Source organism: Phragmites australis, chromosome 23, assembly GCF_958298935.1.
Source record: "Phragmites australis chromosome 23, lpPhrAust1.1, whole genome shotgun sequence".
Classification (NCBI taxonomy): domain Eukaryota; kingdom Viridiplantae; phylum Streptophyta; class Magnoliopsida; order Poales; family Poaceae; genus Phragmites; species Phragmites australis.
The window spans coordinates 23,042,537-23,065,538 of NC_084943.1; the positions used below are offsets into that span (position 1 = coordinate 23,042,537).

At 46.2% G+C, this 23,002-nt stretch overlaps 1 protein-coding gene across 1 annotated transcript; it reads right to left on the bottom strand.

Annotated features, from left to right (window-relative positions):
* Positions 1-14,104: 14,104 nt before the first annotated feature.
* On the bottom strand, positions 14,105-17,673 carry LOC133906551 (uncharacterized). The gene is made up of 4 exons (XM_062348495.1): positions 17,302-17,673; positions 17,036-17,212; positions 14,751-14,989; positions 14,105-14,680 (listed from the first exon to the last, which is right to left on the bottom strand). Exons 1-4 carry the CDS (start codon positions 17,602-17,604, stop codon positions 14,422-14,424), a joined length of 978 nt encoding a protein of 325 aa, XP_062204479.1. The 5' UTR covers positions 17,605-17,673; the 3' UTR covers positions 14,105-14,421.
* Positions 17,674-23,002: the final 5,329 nt, after the last annotated feature.

A 23,002-nucleotide genomic window follows, 5' to 3' on the forward strand; every position in this document is an offset into this window, starting at 1 on the left:
ACCTCCTTCTAGTTTCTCTCTATTGATTCCCTTGACAGTTGCAAGTTTTTCGATTCTTGATTGCGATTTTTGTTTTCGTTGTTGAGCTGAAATTTTCCACCTAGTTGGAGTTATTCTTCTCGTTGCTAGAGGTATAAAATTCACATACTAATATACACAATTGAGTCTTGAATTCACTAGCCTCTAAATCATCAACTTGGAGAATTTGTTTACCCGGTGTCCTTCTCTTTGATCTTTGGGCTTTTCTTCCCAAGTCCCAATCTTTGTGTGGGGATTACTCTAGGAACGGTTTGCAATGGAACCTAGTGTTCAATCCCATCCATGAGACCCACGTTTGGTTGGATCTCAAGTTTGGGTTTTGGATTTTTGAGCTGCTATTTTTTCTCTATTAGAAACTTTCGGACTGAAGTCGGAACTTCTGGGATTGAATTCCCTTGCCTCTAAATCATCAACTTGGAAAATTTCTTTACCTTGTGTCCTTCTCTTTCTTTTTTGAAAAAAATCGGCAGGAATTCTATCAATTCTATATTGATAAAGGAGGAGAAAATACAAAGTCTTTAAGAGATTAAAAAGAAAAAAGGATAACCAACTAAAGATGCTAAATAAAAGATGCTAGTCTCTTAGCTCCTGCAAGGCACCATGCCCGAGTCTCCTCTTTTAATTTTGCCATCAGGGCGATCGTCATATTCTCAGGTTGTTGGAAGATACGCTCATTTCTCTCGTTCCATAGCTCCCATATTGTAAGAATGATGAGAGATCTAGTTGCCTTAGACGGTACACCTTGCAGAGACCCTATTGCAATCTACCATTTCTTTACTGTGTCAAAGGTATCCCATGCCATTGTGCAGTTGGCCCTCCCAGTACACCAAGTGTATATGGTCTCCCACACGCGTCAGGAGAATCTACAACGTGTGAAAATATGGATCGTCGACTCATCTTCAATGCTGCATAGAGGACAAGTCTTATGGTTTGGCCATCCCCTCGTTATGAACCTGTCTGCAGTCCAAATTCAATTCTTGAATGCAAGCCACGAGAAAAACTTGCACTTCGATGGTGCCCAAATAGCCCAAATCACGCACTCCATATCTGAGGATGTTGATTCTAAAAATTGTGCTTGTAATCTGAGGTGGCGGTATACTCTCATGAGGGGTGAGGTTCCAGGTGATCGTATCAAGGGAATTTTCATTTAGCTGGATCTGCTGAAGGCGTGTCCATAGCAGGATGAATACGACTAGGGCCTAGGCGGAAGAGATAGCAGTGAAGTTGATGTGTCGCACCCAAGAGTTGTTGTGCATAGCTTCCCTCACCTTCTAATTTGTCCTTTTGGAAATCACGAAGATGTTCGACGCTATCATCTTTGGAGATTCCCCTTGGATCCATACCGAGTGCCAGAAGCTTGCCTTTTCCCCATTTCCGATGAAGACCGTGGTAGCCGCCGCAAAGAGAGCCTGGTCCATGTCAGTGCAAGGTGTTGGCAATCCAACCCATGGTCTGATATCTGCCGTCCATCCGTACCAAAGCCAAAGAAGATGGAGCGCTCTTGTGAATTTTCTCAAGTTTAGGATGCCAAGTCCCCCAAGATTTGTAGGGCGGCAAACTCGTCTCCAATTGACTTTGCATTTTCCTCCCACAATCCTGTCAGTTCCAGACCACAGAAAAGTACATCTCTTGGAGTAAATTTCTTTAAGGACTTTTGTCGGGGCCTATAATGCAGTTAAGAAATAAATAGGCTGTGATGTGAGCACAGATTTGACTAAGGCCTTGCGCCCCATCGGGTTTAGGTGCCGTCCTTGCCAAATTTCTAGATGGTCACTCGCTTTATCAATGATTGGTTGGAAGTCTGCTTTTCTAATCCATATTAAACTGATTGGCAAACCCTGATACTTATTCGGGAAAGACATTCAGACTGACGGGAGGTTCGATAGGATGGAGTCGAGATCAATTTCTCAGCATCTGATGGGGGCCACCAAGCTCTTCTGTAGATTGGTATTTAAACCCGTTACTCTGCCAAAGCGGTTTAGGAGCTTCGCGGTTGCATTGATGTCCCGTGCCGTGGGTGCTAGGAAGATTACAACAATATCAGCATAGAGTGATAGGTGTAGTCTAGAATGGTTGCCCTTCAACTTCGTTAGGATCCCATCATCGGTAGCTTGGTCAAGTATTCATTTTAGCGGGTCGATTGCCAGGACAAAGAGGAGTGGAGAGAGCAGGTCTCCTTGGTGAAACCCTTTCCTGTGATGTGTGCTTGTACTTGGTGCTCCATTTAGCAGAACTTTTGAGGAGGAGGTTGTGAGAAGCGCAGTCAGCCAATTTCACCATCTCTGTGGAAAACCTCTTCATTGGAGGAGATCGAGTAAGTAGTCCCATCGTATAGAATCGAAGGCCTTTGCGATGTCAAGCTTGAGTACTAGTGCTAGGGTCCAAGATTTATGGAACATCCATGCCAAATTTCGAACGTACAAGTAATTATCATGGATGGCTATCTATTTGATGAATGCACTTTTGTTGTTGGAAACCAGGGAGTTCATGAGATGTTGCAGTCGTATGGCAAGGATTTTGGTGATGAGCTTTGCCACCTCATGGATGAGACTAATGGGCCTATAGTCTGCAACTCTATTGGCACCTTCTTTCTTGGGGACAAGGACAATATTTACATAATTGAGCAAGTTTAGATTATTGTTTTGCTGGTTGTGGAAAGCATGGATCACTGCCATTAAATCTTGCTTGATAATGTCCAAGCAGGATATGAAGAAAGCCACTGTGAAACCGTCCGGTCCTGGGGCCTTGTCCTTGGGCATCTGCTTGAGAGCATGGTGGACCTCCTCCTAGGTGAAGGGGGCGACAAGGTATGTTAGGTTCGTCGATGGGAAGTCAAGCATTCCCCAATCGAAGTCTAAGACTCTTAGCTGTGGAGCACCCATTACCGCATTGAAGTGATCTTGGACAAGTTCCATTTTGTCTTCATGCGAGATTGCCCAACCATTTTCTTTTTGTAGTTTCGTGATGAAATTCTTTCTCCTCCTTGAGTTGCTTTCAAGTGAAAATATTTTGTATTTGCATTCTCGATCCTAAGGTTTGTTATGCATGAAGATTGTAGTTTCCGTGCATGCTCAAGAATGGCGAGACCCAAGACCCTGTTCTTCAAGTTAGCTCTAAGTTCCCTTTCCTCAGGAGTGAGGGTTCTATTCTCTTGGGCAATGTCGAGCTGAAGAATAATCTCTTGGGCCATATGCAACTGCATCTTGGTAGCTAATAACAACTTCCTGCTCCACACTCGCAGATTCTTTGCTATAGTGATGAGCCTATGATGCAACATGTGCATCTTCTGTGTGGGGGTTTGGATCAATCCAAGCTGATTGGACCACGTTGTTGAACACCGGCATGGCTAGCCAGAAATTCTCGAACCTGAAGTGCTTCAGCCGAGGCGGATTGCGTTGATTTGAGAGGAGTAGAGGGCAGTGGTCGAAGAGTGAGGATGCAAGCGCATGGAGGACATGCGAATCAAACGCGAGGTCCCATGCCTCATTGCAGAAAACTCTATCTAGTCTGACCAAGGTTGGGTTCTGCCTCTCATTGCTCCAAGTAAACTTTCGATTTTGGAGATGGATCTCCTTCAGACTACAGAAGTTGAGCATGTCACAAAACTGATTCATGCGCCGATGGTTTAGGTTTGTGTTGTTCTTGTCGCGTGCTCTGTAAATGAGGTTGAAGTCTCCCAAGATAAGCCATTTTTCCTTGTTTGGTGGAAAAGTATCTCGAATCTTGTCAAGGAAGGCCGATTTATCTCGATCGCGTGATGGGCCATATATTGTGGTTAGGATGAAGAATGTGTCAGTTTCTTTGACTATCGCTTTGGCCGAGATAGAGTGTTCTTTTTGTTGAATGTCTGAAATATCAATGCATGCCTCATTCCATAACAACAAAATTCCTCTGTGCGCCCCGTTAACCAGTAGGAACACAAAATTTCTTAGACAGAAACCACCCACGTAATAGGCAAGCGAATGGTCTATGGTATTCAATTTTGTCTCCTGGAGACAAGCAATGTGGCAGTTCGTTGATGCAAGACACTTGTGCACTACGTCTCTTCTTGCTTTCTTGTTTAGGCCCTGTATATTCCACACATAATGTCTAGTTGCGATTTTGACATGGAGAATAGGTGGTTGTGCTCATATTGGCTTTCAACTGACAAGCAGGTCAGAACCCCAGCGCCACACAGTCGGACACACAGACAAACTGAAACAACATAGAACATGGGAGTCTTGCAACAACTGACACACAGGTGAGTTCTGAAACATACAAGCGATAACACAGACCATCAACGTAGCTCTAATACAAGTGGAGCACCAAGCGTCCATGCCACTGAAAGCCCAACGTAGTCGGCTGCACATACACGAGATGCAAGACAAATGAACATAAAGACACAACATAGAAGCCATAGGAGAAACAGCAGAGGGAGTGCAAATTTGTTCATATTGTGGTGGTTGAAGCACTGCATCAGGCTGTGTTCTAGGTACCTAGGCTGTCTCCGCGACCCCATCCGCTGCCTCTTGGCCACCGAGGGCAATCAGAGCCCGATCAACCTCCTTGGCGCCCTCGTTGTCAAGGTGGAAAAGAGCAATCAGAGCCATAATGATCTCTTGGGGGAGGGGGCCTTGAACATGTTGAGGTAGTCCCTGATCGCATGCTCGATCAAAGAGAGCTCATCCTTTAGGTAGCCCAACTTCTTGCAGAGATTACGTTGTGCTCGCTCTTGAATCGGTAGGCACTTGAACCTTTTCCATGCCTGCCGCTTGCTGCATCGGAGCTTGGTGGGGTCGATCGGAGAGCACTGCACTTTTGTCTTCAGCCTGATGATGGGTGGTGCCAGGGCAAGGAGCAGTGATTGCACAGGAGTAACGAACATCCCTGCTAAATTCGGAATGGTAGTGCCCGACGGAGAGTTAATCGTGGGTGTGGACATCTACCCTGGCTATGGCGCTACCAGGTAAGGTGCTAGAGATCCCAGTGGAGATGCAGGCTTGCCGAGCAAGTAGCTTGGGTCTCCTGATCGCCCACCCAGGTCTACCGAGCAGGCGTGCGGTAGGGACAGAGCAGGAGACTCATGTCCATGCTTAGGTCTTAGGCTCAGCATGGCCTAAGCGAGCAGCTCATGGCCTGGTCACGCGTCAACTAGACTCGACAGTGGTTGGTCGAGTGACACAACTGGAGCAGGAGCCAGTGAGGGGTTGTCGCGCGTGTCCAGGCTCCGGGGGCCTGAGTGGTGGTGGCCACAGCCATAGTGGTGGTGGGACTTGGTTAGAAAGGCACGATGGTGAAGTCAGCGACCGACGTGAGCTCCATGCGATGGAGTGCCTCCTCAACCTATTGAACTGAAGCAGTAGGCGACAGGCTCTTCGATTGACCCGCGAAGGGGGGAGCAGCCGCGTTCCAGTCTTGACGAACTAGGCTTCATTCCATGAGGTCAGTAGCAGCGATGGGTCAATGTTGAGCAGTCTGTCTACCAGGTGACAGGCCTTGCCGATGTATTCTTCTGCGTCCTTTATCCATCACCTTTGGGAGTCCTGCAAGTCACGCAGCCAAGAATCCACCCGTAACATAGAATCGCACATGGATGAATGAACTTGTTCACCTAAAACATGCTGCAGATCAGCGCGAAGAGCCGAGGCCTGGGTGGCGAACAAGTGTTGTAGGTTAGTTCGCTCCTTGACACGAAGCTCCTCCAACAATGTTAGCTTGAAGTTGAAGTCCATCGAGAGTGCATTTGTGAGCTCGGAGACCACGTCATGCTGACGACGAGCCCCATGGCGTCCCCCGTCCTAATCTCGACACCGCGGGGAGCGAGTACGCTCCCTGTGTGGCCTTCCGTGACTCCCATTGCCACCATGTGCATGAAAGCACCTTGGGCAGCTGTCGTGGTTAGGACAGTCATCATCGTCGTTGGAGTCATCATGGCGGTGTTGGTTCCTATGGTGTCACGCATGGTCGTCTCAAATACCACATCCGTCGCGTGCGTGGTCACCGCGCTCCCCGTGGTTGCGCATACCATGTCGAGCTCGCGTGAAGGTGCAGGGTGCTCGTACACCTGGTCGGGCCCTGGCTCTCCATACCGCTTGCCCTTGAACCAAAGGAAAGGGTGCGGAATGGGCGGGTGCTAAAGGACCTCGTTGCCCCTGGAATCGAAGCCGATGGAGGAGTTGGTGTAGTCTTCAAGTTGGTCCAAATGCACGAGGACGAGGTATTTGCTATTGTATTGCCATCTTTCCGGTGAGACAATGGCAACCTGGATGGAGGAGGAGGGGTTCCCCAGCACCCTATGCGTGAAGAGCAACCACAACACTTTGGGGATAGCACTGGGGTTGGTCGTCCACACCCACAAGTTGATGATGCTGGTGTCGGTGGACTGAAGCATATCCGTTTCAATGTACTGCAGAGAGCACGTGCAGCTGATGAGCTTCTCGATGATGCCCGGAGACCAGGCATGCATCGGGACCCCCTCCAAGCATAGTCGGACCCAGAAGAACATAGCTGCGTTGAAAGCTTTGGCAAGACTGCACCAGGGACGCAGCTAAAGCTCCACGTCGTTCCACTTGATACGCCGCTATTGGAGAACCGCCTCGTAGTGCTTCTTCTTTTGAAACTTGATGAGGAAGATATCCGGGCAGTGAGTGGAGACAGTGAACTCGCGCACCACCTCCTGGAGGGAGGTTGAATGCTCACAGAACGAGGGCGATTCCTTCCCATTCTTTGATCTCGTGCTCTGTGTCAAAGGAGGTTAGGATGATGTAGGTGTCCTCCTCTGGACGCGTGTTGGGGTTGCCGAGCACCATCTTGGCTAGAGGAGCGTCTTCGCGTGTCCCTTAGAGTGTAGCAGCATCGGATGGTGTTGGTCCTAGGGACGACGACTATGCACGGGGCGGCTGGTGTTGAAGGAGTAGCGAGTGCAGGAACATTCCCTCTGCCCCAAGCGATGATAGCGGAAGCATCACTCCGGATCGCGGCAGGTGGCAGACCGGTGGTCAGAAGCCAAGCACCGGAAGCAGCGCCCTCTTATGAGCACACGGAAGGTGGAGAGTGCGCTACGTTGGAGGCACTGTTGGGTACTTGAAGGCAGTCGAGCGGAGGCGATGCTATGGAGGCGCAGCTGGCCCATGTCGCCAATTGCGTTGAAATGAAGAACTGTGTAGATCCCATCTTGAATGTTCTCCCTTTCTCCACCAGTAGCAGCCTCGGACTTGTATTCTGCCTGGATCTCGCAAAGGGCTCGCCGTCACACTGGCCGGATTGTGCAAAATCTGGGGGCGCAGCGAAGGCTGGAGTGAATCTCGGACGTGGAGACGTGACGGCACGCCGAAAGCAAGCCGCACAGGACTACTAGAGTGTTGAATGAGCCTCTGGTCTGGTTGTTGGGGTGGAACAGTAATTACGGATCGCAGACGAGGATGGAGAGGTTGGTGCGGAGCGTTGATGGCGGAGGGGGGTCGCCCGACCACCTTAGCATAGGATGGGGGTCAAGAAGCCTCCGAGTCGGGCGTAGGTGGAACCACGAGGACATCTTCGAGCTCCGGCGGGCGAGATTTGGGTGGCGGCGGTGGCGAATCGACTGGGTAGGAGTGGATCTAGCAGTCAATGACGAGTGGATCTGGAGGGGTTTTGAGGTCAAAATGGCTTGAGGCGCGCAAGATCTGGGTGCTATGGGTGGCTGTGGTTGTGGTCGGGCGCCGGAGGAGCTGGAAGCGTGGTTGTCACGGCAGCAGCCGGTGCGCTGACAGGGGTGGGGTGGGAGCAGAGCTCTCTCTCGCAACATTGATGGTGTCCTTCTCTTTGATCTTTGGGCTTTTCTTCCCAAGTTCTAATCTTTGTGTGGGGATTACTCTTGGAATGGTTTGCAATAGAATCTAGTGTTCCCATCCATGAGACCTACGTTTGGTTGGATCCCAAGTTTGGATTTTCGAGTTGTTGTTTTTTCCTCTGTTCGGAACTTCCGAACTGAAGTCAGAACTTCCGGATTAGTTCAAATTTCTATCTCGAGGCTCTTCATCTGATTTCTTCGGAACTTTTGATAGGCCGGAACTTCCGGATCCAACTTGAAACTTCTGAGTTAGTCTGTTTCCGCTGTATTTTTGCGCTTTGTTGTGATTTATTTTTGAAATATGTTGGTGTAAAAATAGGAGAAGCTTATCAAGTTTTTAAAAAAAATATTATGAAACATCTATTCAAACCCTTTAGTCCGTTCTCGCTCCTACGTGATTGAAAACCAGAAACAAAATAAAGTGCTGCAGGGTAACAGAAAACATTGGGTGGTATTTATGTGCTCTCCAGACCTTTTCCAGGACCATATATCAGAACTCAGATGACCAGAGGATGCAGCAGATGCACTAATGCAACGTTGCAGCTTTGCTCTGTTCATCACAACATTCTGTTAACAAGGCAAGGTTGTTGTAGTAGTAGGAATTGCATTGCAGCTAGCAATTGCTATCTGGCTACCATTATAACATGTGCCTCCAAAACCTGTTACTGGTAGACAAGGCAGAGAAAAAAGTGTTGTTGGTACAGAGATGCTGACTAGTTCACGGGTCCCAATTGACACCATCAATGGGCCCAGATTAATCTGAGCACCCCCAGCTAGCTACAAGTCAATATAGGCAGACAGGCAGGCAGGCAGGCATGTCATGTGTAGCTTCTTTCAACAAGAGCAGCCACCAGCATATGATAGGTTCACTGCATGCAAGCATAGACAGAGAAATGGACAGGGCATTATCTACTCTCTACTCTCTAGAAGGAAGTTGATAATGTCGAGCATTCCGGATTGGAGACTGCACTGGATCATCTTGCTACACATTCAAATATATGATTATGGGGAGGCAGGTGAGAAGAATTACCAAAGCCGGCCATGAATTAGGTATGTGATTATCTCTTGTATTCTGCAGATGATAGGTAACTACTAAATTGTCCAGTGCTACAACCAGAGTATCTGTTGGGCAGGCTTTGATCATGATACTCTTCTCTTATTTGTTTGGATACTATCATAATAGCCAGCTAGGTTAGGGTTCATATTGTCCATTTGTCGATGCTGGGTGTAATGTTCTTTTTGCAACTTTGCTAGCAGTTAGTATACTGTAGTGTGTAGGGTTTGGTTTTGACCAAAAGTATGTGAATGAGCTTGCACAAGACTTTTGATTAATGCCAGTTGCCAATCAATGCGTCATCCTTGAACACATCAAATTTGGTTTACATATTTTGCGAGGTACGTACGTAGGCATCTACCGCGCATGTTTGCTAAATTACACAGTTTCTAAGGCTTCTAAATGAAAGGTCTGGACTATTAAGTACTTTACCATGGAGCAGAAGTGGATGTATCGCAAACTGGACAAATCATCGATCGCATGATCTGAAGATATCATATACAATTCTCTAAATATATCCTAACTGAGAAATCAAGTTGAAATAAGTATTGATTATATATGATGAGGAGTTGATAATTTAGTTTGTAATTTTGAGATTGTATGAACACATTTACGTATTGCAATTATGAGTATGACTAATCAAATTTGTAGAGAACGGAGTTAGCATTTTTGTCTCCAAGTCCAGAAAAAATTATCTCACCGGATGACCCGACGTTCAGAAAAGCAAACTCACCGGATGGTTCGGCGCTTAAAAGGCTTCATGCCAAAGTATTTTAGTGCAAAAGCAAGATTTGAAGTGTACACCAGATGATCTGATGATAGGAAGCTGGGCACGCCGGACTAATTTTTCCAGATAGGTTGCAACGTGTGTCTGGTGAGGATGTACACGCCGGATGGTTCATAAATTGGATCTGTGAACGTCAGAGAATTCATCGAAGCATTTGTTCTAGATAGGTTGCAAAGTGGCTTGTCTAGTGGGTTGGATTCACCGGATGGTCCGGTGTTGAAGAGTGTGCAACAACGGATCATCCGATGTTCATGATTTTTCTGAGATGAGCTTTTTGACTAAGGATTTTGATTTTGACTAATCTATAATGAAGTTAGAGATATATATTTACTTGTTTTATGATGTGTATGTGATGGATGTAATTTAGCGATCGATGGCAGGATGATCGGGGCTAAACGGGGTGCTTGGTGTCAGACGATCAAGGAGGTTGAGCGGAGTCAATAGTGATCCTAGCTGTACACATGGAGAGAAAGCAAAGTATGGAAAGGTAGATGGAGACAGTGTGTCGATAAACTCAAGCAGAAGGGATGCCAATACAAGTGATAAAGCGGCCCAAGAGATCAGAAGCACGAGAGACTTCCAGCGGTTGAGATCACAAAACGGAGTACACAGTTGACATCGGGTGGTTTGCTTAAGGTGTAAGCAAGTGACGATGAGTCACGCTTGAGAAGCGTGCGAGGTGGTTTTGAGGTTTGGTCTCAAAACCGTGGGAAAGTGTGAAGTGCATGTGGCATCATCGCGAAGCTTGTGTCGAGAAGCTAAGTCATGAAGGTGCCATAGTCGTTCGATGGACAAGGAAAAAAATGGACAATATATTCTTAATTGTAGGTATGAGTGTATTGAAAGAGTTGAGTATTTTGGGAATAATCTTGGAAACTTAAGGGTCAAATAACCTATGCTACAAATAGATGGTGGGCCAAGGCAGTCAATTGAGAGTTATATGGTAGGATTTTAGGAGAGAGATAAGTGTTTAGTCTATGTATTAGGTGAGAGCTTTTTTGATGCAAAGTACTTTGTAATATGTTGAAAATAGGGCTATGCTTTGTAAGTAATAAAACTCATGTTACCTCTTATGCTTGTGTTCATCTTCTTTTAGTTTCTCTCTATTGGCTCCTTTGTTTTGTTACGAGTTTTTCAGTTTTTATTGTGATTTTCATTTTGGTTTGGGAGCTGAATTTTTTCACCATGTTAAAATGGTTCTTCTTATTGCTAAAGCCATAAAATTCACATTCAAAATTGATATTGAATTTTCTTATTTCTAAATCATCAACTTAAAGAGTTTCTTTACCGGTGACTATCTCTTTGAATTTAAGTGTTTCTTTCTCAAATTACAAGCTTTTGTATGCAATAATGTATGGATTAATTTTCAATAAAATCTAGTGTTTAATTCTATCCACGAGGACCATGTTTTCTTGTAAATTTTTTTGGTGTAATGTGTTTCTCTTCAGTTTTTACTTCTGCATACTATTTTGAGACACGTTAGGTAAAACATATGAAAATATCATCCAAAGAATTGGTAAGACGTCTATTCATACAACTCTAGTCACCATTCTTGATTCTACAATAACGATTTCATCAATATTTGGAAGCATCCGGAGGAAGTTTGTATTATGATTATGTATGCCACATGTGTATGATTTCAGGATAAAAAGTGTGTACTTGTCGTGACGGTGTATGATTTCAGGATAAGCAGCAGCTAACTCAAACAACCCTTTATTTCAGGATAAGCAGCCAATACTATAGTAGTGTACGGCGCTAGTCTACCTTGGTGACTATAGGAGATGGACTTATTAACAAAGCAAATGCATGTAGCACCGTGGACTGAATGATAATGACCTCTCACTTGATTGTACTACTGTGCTGACATTTTAGTTTCGAATGCAAAGAGCATCACTGCTTTGCTGAGGTAGGTAGTTAGAGGTTGGAGGCCGGGGATTAACTATTTCCTCGTGAAAAATATGCTCAACTTTCAGTGCTACTGAGCTATTGAGGTTGAAGCCAAGTACTACAAATCAACTATATGGTACATGAATACATGATAGATGCTATATGCATGCATGGCCCACAAAAAGATGAGTTCTTCTGCTTTTTATAGGACAGAGTACAGTGTCTACCATTTGTGGGGAAGTCAGTACGAACCCAATCACAGGCACACCAACTAGAAAACCAGTACTGCAAAAGATACAGTTAGAGAAAAGGCCATGCATATGATACAGCTCGATCGGTCTAGCCAATCCTGATTTGCCCCCATGCTTTTCAGTTGTCAATTTATTATTGTCGACTTGTTTTGGAGCCTTATGATGTCTGTTAAGCAGCCGGCTAAATATGAGATGATTATGAATTTATGATGATAGCATTATTGCAGTAATGGACCATAGACGGCCCCTTGGCGTGAGGGAACCGATCAGTGCGTAGAAAATATTGTGTGGTCCGTGATTGCTACAATAATTGATAAGAATCTAGTTGCAGCAGATCGTAATCAGCCTCATCTTCCTCAAGGGAAAAGGAAAAGAGAAAGGGAAAGAAGAGGCATTGGTCAAGCTTGGATCATCATGGGCAAGCCTTGCTTTACAGCCCATCTGGCCCAGTAATCCTGGAATGATCACATCTCATTCTTTATTTTTTTTCTTTTGTCTTTTACTGGTTCTTTTGGCAGATTAATTATTCGTGTTTGATTCTGTTTGCATAACTGTCCTGTTGCAATGAATAAGATTCAAGATGGAAGGGAGCAGTATTAGGAATCAAGATGAGTAACTCACCTCTCAATAGATTTTGCTGAGCTTCTACCATGCATTTCAAGATTGCTCCTTCTGGGCTCCAATGGAACGATCACGGCATCTGCCTGTTTGTTGATTAGAGGTCATAGTGACCAGAGTCATGGCGACTCTGACTCGGAAACATTTCTGTTCAGAATGCCACTTAAGTGACACCTGCTTCAGTCTGTACATTGTGTAGATCCTCAGCCTACAGTACTTTGTGCTGTATCAGCACAATGAGGAATCCATGAGGTTGTTTCTTCCATGCACAGTAAACCCCTGTGTGTAATCTTCAGGGACTGATTCTAACCAAAGACTCGAGCTCTTTTTTCTGAACCTTCAGTTGATAATATCTCTCCCTTAGGAGCAGAGAACAAGAGACCCTATCGAAACAAGTTGCGAACCACTGAACCAGTAGCGTGCATCGGCACCAATTACCAAACAAGAGCAGTATATCTTGACAAGGAGTTGCACATTTGCGCTGGCAACAAGCGAACAATCTTGTTCATGGCAAGAACTCGACAATGAGGTTCTTTGGAAACTCGAGTCCAACGCTCCTCTTTTTTCGGTGGCGTCGGCTTACAATTTGTTTTTCATGGCAAGAACTAGATCCAGATCAGCGGACCTAGTGTGGCTGACAAGGGCGCCGTCGAGAGTTAAATTCTTCATGTGGCTGGCCACCAAGGGGAGATGCTTAACTGCAGAAAATCTACAAAAGAGAGGATGGCCGCATGAATCACGATGCTCTTTGTGCCAAGCGGATGAGGAGGACTGCACACATCTCTTTGTCCAATGCTTCTACACGAATCAGGTCTGGGCAAGGATCAAGTCTTGGATCAATGAGGGCTTTCCAATACCGACAGAGCTACGTCTTAACTTGGTGGACTGGTGGTCGGCAGCCAGACTCTGTTTTCGAGCAAGCTACAGGAAGGCGTTCGACACTCTCTGCATGATGGTGTGTTGGCTGACTTGGAAAGAGCGCAACGCCCGAATTTTCAATCAGCAAAAAAAAACAGCAGATCAGCTCTTTGACGACATTCGCGATGAAATCGCGATCTGGAGAGAGGCCGGAGTCTTCAAAATCTGTACAGAGTAGTCCTTTAGCTTCTTCTTGCTGTACAGAGTAGTCCTGGGGGTTCACCCTCCTGGGGCTTTCGACTTTTTCATGTCGTTGATTTGTAACCTGTAACTCCCTCCAATCTTAATGAAATTTGGTCGGCCAATCTTTCGGCCGACCCGGCAAAAAAAACAAGCGAACAATAAATATTCCAACACTGGATGAGTACTGATTTGTTGTTAACTGTAAGACAGGATGGAAACAAAGTTGAGGACATTCAAGTGTGCAACACAGCTGCAGGTGTTGCAAACTGGTTTTCATGTGTGTATATGTAATGCCTGCCAGTTCTTTTTTTTTCAAAAAAAAAGAGAGAGAATGCAATGTCTCCATGGTAACCAGAACAATTCGTGCTGAAGATGCTTAGGTCTTTTAAAATGGAAACTTGAAACCCTCTTAAGATAGCAAACACATTTTTCCAATTAAAATAAATGGCTATAAACTATAAATCTAAGATATTTCTGCCTTCTATTCAGCTGCTATAAAATATTTGGCACTTGAATAAGCACAAATTATCAAAATAAGTGAAAGGGACTGTTGGTCATCTATTCTAATTATCTTCCTCAGATCCCTTACTGCTTTCAGTCATGGTGCCCATACGAATTTCAGGGAGATTGGAAACAAAATACAGTGCTTCAAATAACACCATGCCGCTACAAAAGGTTTGAGTACCAAGTACTTTACAAGCTCTTTTTATTCCTATAAGCATGCAAATTGATGGCTAGCTCTCACTTATTGAAGCACAAAAGTCGATCAGCTACACCATTTTCAGTTAAGAAAAGCTAATTTCCAGACATCCGGTTTCCCATAGATTGGAGAATATCTTATACCATCTTTCTCTCAGGCATGATTGAGGCAAAATCAAGCTGATGCCTCACTGGTAAACTTGACCAGGTAGGAAAGTATCTCAGAATTCACTCTCTCGGCCTGCTCTTGTTGGAGGAAATGGTGACCTTCGATGATCGCAACCTCAAGATCTGGAACACTGGACTTTAGACCCCCACTCTTGACGTAGTGCTCAGTTCCAAAGGACTGGAGACCAATGTCCTTTTCGCCAAGAATAAACTTAGCAGGCACTGTGATTTTCGCTCCATTCCAAGGTGCAGTAAGTCTCCAGTTCCTGCATTTGAATACATTACTGCAGAACTAATCAAATAGAAGGTGTCAACAAGAAAGGGTAAAGACATTACGTGTCCAACATGCGGTAGTAGTTGAGGGGTCCAGTGAACCCAGACTTCTGGAACTTTTCGGCATACTGACCAAGTTCTTCCTCAGTGATCCAGGGAAGTGGCGATGAAGGTGCCTCAAGAAAGTCTATCATCTCTACTCCAGGAGGAGCAATGAGTTCATCGATTTCAATGGAGTAGAATTTCTTTAGGACAGTCGCAACATCATAGCGACCAAATGCCCTTTCAGCCCTTCCAGGCTCCTGCAGACATGTATTTTCGAATAAGATACGGGGCTAAATATAGACCACCACTACAATCTGTAGCATATAGCTGCATACTCATTTCAGTGTCACCCGCACCCTGGACCTGAAATTACAATTTCGAAACGGAACAGACCAACTTGGAGGTTATGACAAAAGATCGAAATACTTGCTTCTAATTTTTGCAGCTCTGATAAAGAGAAGATAAATAGCCGCTCCAATTTTAAGAAGAGAAGATAGATTGTGATTTGAATTTAAAATATCACCTGAAATTCGATAATAGGAAGATTCAAGCAAACCTTTAGATACGATTTATACCGCAAAACCTTTACATACGATTTATACCGCATACCTAATTCCATTCCACCAGGATTGATGAAAGTCATTTTATTTGTATTTTTTTGGGACTAAAAAGACATGGTCATGATGCAAAACACAAGTCGTTGCATTTAACTGAACTAACGTCTTATAAGACCCTCCTATTAGTGGCATGATATAAACTACCCAACTATCCAGGGTTAATTAATTTTTTATCACTCTATCGGATAGCAACTTCTCAAATGGTACTCACCCGAGCTGCTGTTCTAAAATGTTGTGTGGGCCTAGAGCTGGGACTTTAGGTCGTATTTTTTGGGCCGGCCTGAGCCCAGCATGGCCCGGTGCAGCTTAAGCCCGACCCGACCCGAGTACTGATGGGCCGGGTCAGCCCGACCCGATTTATGGGCCGGGCCGGGCCTTGATATGGGGCCCAATGGGCGGTCTGGCCTGGTAAAAAATAGGTTCGCGCCCTCACGCACGGTGAAGTGTGATGGTGCTAGGCTCGTGCCAACCCGGCCCGATAAGACCCATCGTGCATTCGGGCCGGATCTGAGCCTAGCTGAAGGTGGATTGGGCTAGCCCGATCCGACCCGAACAGTTTATCGGGCCATCCTAGCACGCCCCGAAAGACCCGAAGCCTGAAGGGGTCGAGTCGGGCCGGCCCGACCCGGCCCAAGTCCCACCTCTATGTGGGCCTCACAAAAGACTCTAGTTTGCCATTTTGAGGTCTTTTCCTTTGCCACCTGGTATTTTTATTTATTTATTACCCTTGCTAACGTGAAATCAAACAGGAAATGACCTTTCTACCCTTGGGCAAATCTCCGCCTCCCCCGCTCCCACATCACACCAACCATGGCCATTGGCACCAACGCCTAGCAACGCGACGACCCCAACCTCCTCCCATTTGCCTCCTTCTCGCTCTCACTCTCTATCCGCGCCCCGGTCGTCCTCACCCTTGTCTCTGTCCCCTCCACCATCCACCTCCCCACTCAAATCTCCATGCTTGCTGTCTGCCTCCACCCCTCCTCTGTCGTGGCATAATCCTTCTCCCGCCTTAATTCAGTCGTCTCCTTGGTCCTCTCCCCGCTTTCGGCCTCTACACAAGGCCTCTCCCACTCCTTCCCCTTCGCCGCAGGTCGCCGCCACACACTCGTCTGGTTCCGTGTGGACCTCCACCTCCACAACCACGAGCCGATCCACACCGCCATGGGGGCCTCCTCCTCCCTCCTCCCCGTCTACGTCCTCGACACGCAGGACTTCGGCAAGTCCCCCTCGGGGTTCGACCACACCAACTTCCTGTTGGACTGTGTCGCCGACCTGCGCCGGAGGTGTCATGAGACGAGTGCTGCACCAAGGAGAGGGTGCGCAAGGCTGTGGAGAAGGAGGGTAGAAATCTTTGGTTCCACGTCTGCAAGGGTAAAAGATTAAAAAAATGCGAGGTGGCCGTGGAAAACGCCTCATCATGGCAAACGAGAGTCTTTTTATGGGGCTAGTGGCATTTTGAAACAGCAGCTCGGTGTGTGTTATTTGAGAAGTTTCTATCCGGTAGAGTGGCAAAAAAATAATTAACCTAACTACCCACAATCACTCAAATCTTCATTTGCCTCAAATTGTATGTGGTTTCTTTGAGTTGAGGTATAAAAGTCCCCGTTCCACAGAACCCTGTTACAAGATGAAGAATGGGTGCAAAAATCAGAGTGACTGAGCCGGCGCAAGGAAGATCACCACCTGGAACTGCACAATGTAGAAGCTGTCGCCGAGCGCCGCAAAGGACTCCGTCATCGGGCGAGGGCTGCGGGGAAAGTACGGCACCCCCAGATTGACGACGGCGTGTACCCTGTCCGGCCGGAACAAGCAGAGATGCCACGCCACCAGCGCGCCCCAGTCGTGCCCCACGACGAACACCTGCACAGCCAGGAAATCACTCAAACGGTGAGGTGAGATGGCCACGAAAAGAAACCACATGTTGGACGCGGAGGAGGAAAAGGCGGCACCTTGGGGAGGCCGAGGTGGTCCAGGAGCGCGACGATGTCGCCGACGATGTGGAAGATGGAGTAGGCGGTAGGGTCGGCGGGGGCGGAGGAGTCTCCGTAGCCGCGGAGGTCGGGGGCGAGAGCGCGGAAGCCGCGCGCGGCGAGTGCAGCCATCTGGTGGCGCCATGAGAACCAGAGCTCCGGGAAGCCGTGGAGGAGGAGGACTGCCGACCCGGCGGCGGGTCCCTGCTCAGCGACGTGGAGCGAGATGTCATTGACGTCCGCGTTCCAGTGCCGCACCTCGCCTGCGCCGCCGGCCTCCATGCTTGCTTTGCTTGGCTCGCTAGCTCCTCGGTCAGTCCAACAAGAGAAGACGCAAGAGAGCCAGAGACCACAGAAATGAAACAAAGATTTAAATTCACATCTCCAAAAAAATAAAGATTTATTTTTCGTGAAAGTTACATCGACGTTTTTGAGGCAAAAATTCGATTTTGTACAACATACGTGATCGTATTTGCTTAAATGGACAACTATTTTTCGTATTTACAATTTTAGCACATGTATTCGGCACACGGTGTGCCGAAAACGATTTTTCGGTACACGGTGTACCGAAAAAGACATTTTTGGCACACCGTGTGCCGAATACGCATGACTGTATTCGGCACACCGTGTGCCGAATACAACCAAAAAGCGTATTCGGCACACGGTGTGCCGAATACAGTTGGTATTCGGCACACCGTGTGCCGAAATACCCTTTTGTCACGTCAAGTCACGTCGTTCTTTTTACTTTTCTCTTTTCTTTTCCATTTGCTTTTGTCCTTTTGTGCCCATGATTTTTGGCCGGCTGCAGCCAATTGCATGGCGCATGTGCTCACCCATGTGTTGTTGTCTGCTCGGTGAGGCTTTAAATGGAGAGAGCAAGGAGGCATCAGCGAGCAGAGAAGAGCAAGGAGGAGAGCAGGGAGAGGAGAGCAGAGAGGAGAGAAGAGCAGAGCAACAAATTAGTGTGAGCAGTCGAGTCCGAAGAGCTGCGGTGCAGCAGGACAACCTTCCTTAGTAGTAAGTACTTATATTTATTTGAATCATAGATTATGTATGTACTTATATTTAGATTAGAAAATATAGTTATAGCATGTAGATATTAAGTTGCTAAAATAGAGTAGGTGTAAGATTTGCATATTCTATGATCTTGTAATAATAGATGGTACTATAGTGTAATAGTAATCGTAATATTTAGATTAGAAAATGTAATTAGAGCAAGTGGACAGTTCGAATAAATTGGATAAACGATATTAAGTTGGTAAAGTAGAGTAGGTATACTATTTGTATATTCTATTATCTCGCAACAGAAGCAACTATAGTGTAACATTAACTGTAATACTTAGAATAAAAAATGTAATTAGAGCAAATATAGTATTTATTCTGCTCGAATACATTGGATAAGTAATATTAAGTTGGAAAAACAGAGTAGGTACAATATTTGCATATTTTATGATCGCACAACAAAAGCAACTATAGTGTAATATTAATCGTAATATTTAGATTACAAAATGTAATTAGAGCAAGTAGATCGTTCAAATCATTTAGATAAATGATATTAAGTTGGTAAAATAGAGTAGGTATACTATTTGTATATTCTATTATCTCGCAACAGAAGCAACTATAGTGTAACATTAACTGTAATACTTAGAATAAAAAAAGGAATTACAGCAAGTATAGTATTTATTCCGTGCTAATGCATTAGCTAAAATAGAGTACGTATGTAACATACATCTAATTAGTTATTTGGTCATTTATGTTTGTTTAGCAGAGACGCTATGACTATCCATATTTATTATGGAGAACGTCCCGCTGTTTTGCATGGGAGACTCGTGTCCATTCAGAACTGCCAGCACGTAGAGAGTACGGTTGAGCTACCAATTGATCTAAAAGGCTTACAAACACATGTTATGAGCCTTTTGTGTCTAAACCAGCAGTCCTACAATGTTATCCTAGAGGGTGTTAGGCCACGGCCTGTACCAAACAGCTCGCTCATTGTCCATACGTTGTTCGATTTGAGAACGAACAACGCTTGGGCCTTGTACTCACGTAAGGCATTAGAGGAGAACTTTGAAATGAGAGTGTACGTAACCATAGTATCACGACCGGTGCATGGTGAAGAGGTGGCTACTATGGAAGGATTAGACCATAATGTGATGCATGATGAGGCGGGAGGGAATGTCGGGGAGGGCACTTCGGGTACGGATGGACCCGAAGTGGACCATGGTGAGGTAGATGCACAATGCATGGAGGATGAAGCCGGTGGTAGTGGCGACGAAGAAGGTGCTGACAATGATGATCCGGTGCCGGCGATCCAGTACTTTCATGGTGCTGGGCTGCTAAATTGTACCATCAGTGAGTATAACACCCTATCTAATTGGGGATATCAGAATAGCGACATCCAGGTGGGGCAACGGTTTTGGAACAGGGAAGAGGTCATCCACTTTATCAGCAACTATGCTGTAATCACAAGAAGGGACCACAAGTGTGCCCGATCTAACCATACAGAGTATGAGGTTAGGTGTACGAAGCATCCGACTTGTCCTTACTTCGTACGAGCCCATAAGCCAAAGCACGAGAACTATTTTGTGCTGAGTAGACACACCCCACATACATGCAGCGAAGAGGCTATTAGGAATGTGAGCCACGCGGTTGATGCGAGGTTCATAGCCCAACTACTCATCACCCTTGTTGGCACAAACATATGTTTGTCGCCAAAATCCATTATGGAGGAGATGCAGACTAAGACGGGTATGCTGATCAATTACCACACCGTGTGGCGAGCAAAGCAGAAGGCATTGAAGATGTTGTTTGGAAGTTTCGAAGATTCGTACCACTACGCACCGAGGCTGATGCAGAAGATTGCTATGACCAACCCCGGGACCCAGTGGGCCATGGCGGATGAGCCGATCAGGCTGGATGATGGGTCATACAGCAACACTGATCGATACCTCATTAGGTTTTTCTGGTCCTTTGGCCAATGCATCGAAGCTTTCAGGCATTGCAAACCGGTGGTATGTGTGGATGCCACATTTCTTAGTGGCAAGTACCATGGTAACCTAATGACAGCGATGGCGGCGGATGCAAACAATCAGATAATTCCTCTCGCTTATGCATTGGTTGAGAGTGAGAACAATGATAGTTGGTTGTGGTTCCTTACCTTGGTGAGGACATGTGTGGTCAGTAATAGGGAACGAGTCTGCATCATATCAGACCGCAATAAGGGCCTCTTGCATGCATTGGATGTGCTGCATGCCAGCACAAACCCCTCCATCGCGTGGCCTGATGTGGAGAGAAGGTGGTGCATGCGACACTTAGGTGCGAACCTTTACTCAAGGTATCACAACAAGGGTCTTGTGAAGAGGTTCAAAGGGTTATATCTTCAGAACCAGCAAGCGAAGTTCAACGAGATATGGCGAGAGTTAAATGAGATCACTCGTAAGATGATGGCACAGCAAGAAGCACAGGAGGACCATCTACGGACGCAAATGGTGGGGGGCCAAACCATCATTAGTCGTTCGCGTGGTACGTTTAGCCAGTGGATAGCGGGAAAGCCGGCGGAGCGTTGGGCCCTATTCCATGATACTCACGATTCCAGGTGAGAACATAACGTTTTAAAGATCGTAATTTCCTTTTGGTTACGCAAAAAATTGTATCTAAAATTGTTGTATCTTATAATAGGTATACGATTATGACAACGAACATAGCTGAGGCATTCAACAATGTCCTAAAGGGTGTACGCGGCCTCCCATTGTGTGCCATAATTGAGCTCACATTCTATAGGACGGCTGACTACTTTCGAGACCGTGGTATAGCTGCAATGGAGTGCAGCACGCGGTTCGCACCTAAGGTGGAGGAAATCCTATCCAGAAGGAGGAGTAAGGCACACTTTCATCGGACTAGGATCTACGACCAGACCAATAATGAATTTGAGGTCATGTGTCGTCGTCGGTACACTTCTGGATACAGTGCGGGTGACACCGTGCAACAATGTCAAATTGGTCCTCACGAGGTGAAGTGCACATGCAATAAGCCAAAGCTACATCATATCCCGTGCTCCCATATCTTGGCCGCTTGCAGGGACATGGGCGGGAACGACGGATCACAATACGTATCACCCTATTTCACGATCGATGCACTGAGGAGCATATGGCTTCTAAAGATGCGTTCATTTAACATCGGATCCAGCTACCAAGCAATCGAGAGGCCTAAGTGGGTACCTTATCCCAGGGCCAGACGCACGGATCCTGGAAGGCCTAGAGCCACGAGGCTTCAAGGTGACATGGATGCAGCAGATGCTGTTGATGGACTACGTAGGTGCAAAATATACAAGCAATCCGGCCATGACAGGAGGACTTGTCCGACCCGACGGTAAACTATTAGGCTACGATCAAATTGGATTGTATTAGCTTTGGTGCTAGTAAGTTTGTTATATGAAGTATGTTGGAAACATGGATTGTATTGTAATTTGTTATGAACGTATTAGGTGTTGTACCCATTTTGTAATAGCTATTATCTTACTTTATTTCATAATTGAACCATGAGGCTTGAAATCATTGGCATGGCTCACATTCACCTTTCCGAGCTTCTTCAACTACGGTATGACGAGAACCACAAGGGAAGGATGATTTTCGCAGGGCAACAGGTACATCGATATTACGTGAATTTCATTTGCTCTAATACCTTGGTACTTACTCTAAAAATGTATTGCATACATTTGCAGTTGCTCCCATTGCGTTCCAGGAGTGTGCGCAAGCTTAAGGAGTTAGACCCTCGATTCCACGTGCCCCTCGCACAGGCCGGACTCCTACCGTTTGCACTTATGATGGCAGGAGCTCCCATGAAGGGTGGTGGCAGGACTCCACTGCCGCCGATCGAGGTCTCACTGCTCACAGGCCTGGTCGACCGCTGGCGTCCTGAGACGCACACATTCCACTTTCCTTGCGGAGAGATGACCGTTACTTTACGGGACGTTGCCATGCTGACCGGGCTCCCGATAAGGGGCACCCCGTTAGTACTTCCACGATCAGGAAAGAAGCAGTGGAAGAGTTATATTCACGGCAGGTAATTATTTGTTACATAAAGCATTTTATATGTTGGAGTGTTGTTCATGGTTCATTGATTCTCTGTATCTTGTAGGTTTAACATGCATTATGACATGAAGGATGTAGGGCTCTCCATGACATGGATTCATGGCCTACCACAGTTCAGCCCTTGCCCACCGGATGCGGACGAGGCAACAGTTATGCAGCATTATGAGGTGTACTTGTATATCTTGCTTGGAGGCATAATGTTTTGCAACACGGCAGGTGATTATGTACTTTCGCATATTTTATGGTTAGCGCGTGAGCTCACATCACGTCCGTACGAGCCGACACATTACAGTTGGGGATCTGCTGTGTTGGCTGCTACATACAAAGGATTGTGTGCCGCAACCCAACGGTCAACAAAGATGGGATCTATTTCTGGTTGCCTACACCTTCTACAGCTCTGGAGCTGGGATTATCTCCCGGTGTGTCGACCGTGGGTGAGCAAGACCTACTATCCAGTTCCCATCTCTGACGGCGTCGCCGACGACATGAGGCCAACGATGGGTTATAGGTGGCTTCATGCCAGGCTGCGATGGAGTCACCACCAAGACCATGTAAACTACTCCCGGGTGATCAGTGACCTTGATGTCCTC

Excerpts from the sequence above, each read along its gene's own strand:
- LOC133906551 (XM_062348495.1), bottom strand. The coding sequence starts at position 17,604 with ATGGAGGCCGGCGGCGCAGGCGAGGTGCGGCACTGGAACGCGGACGTC. Across the intron at positions 17,213-17,301 it reads ACCACCTCGGCCTCCCCAAG|GTGTTCGTCGTGGGGCACGA; the intron begins GTGCCGCCTTTT and ends CTGGCTGTGCAG. Across the intron at positions 14,990-17,035 it reads TCTACATTGTGCAGTTCCAG|GAGCCTGGAAGGGCTGAAAG; the intron begins GTGGTGATCTTC and ends ACATGTCTGCAG.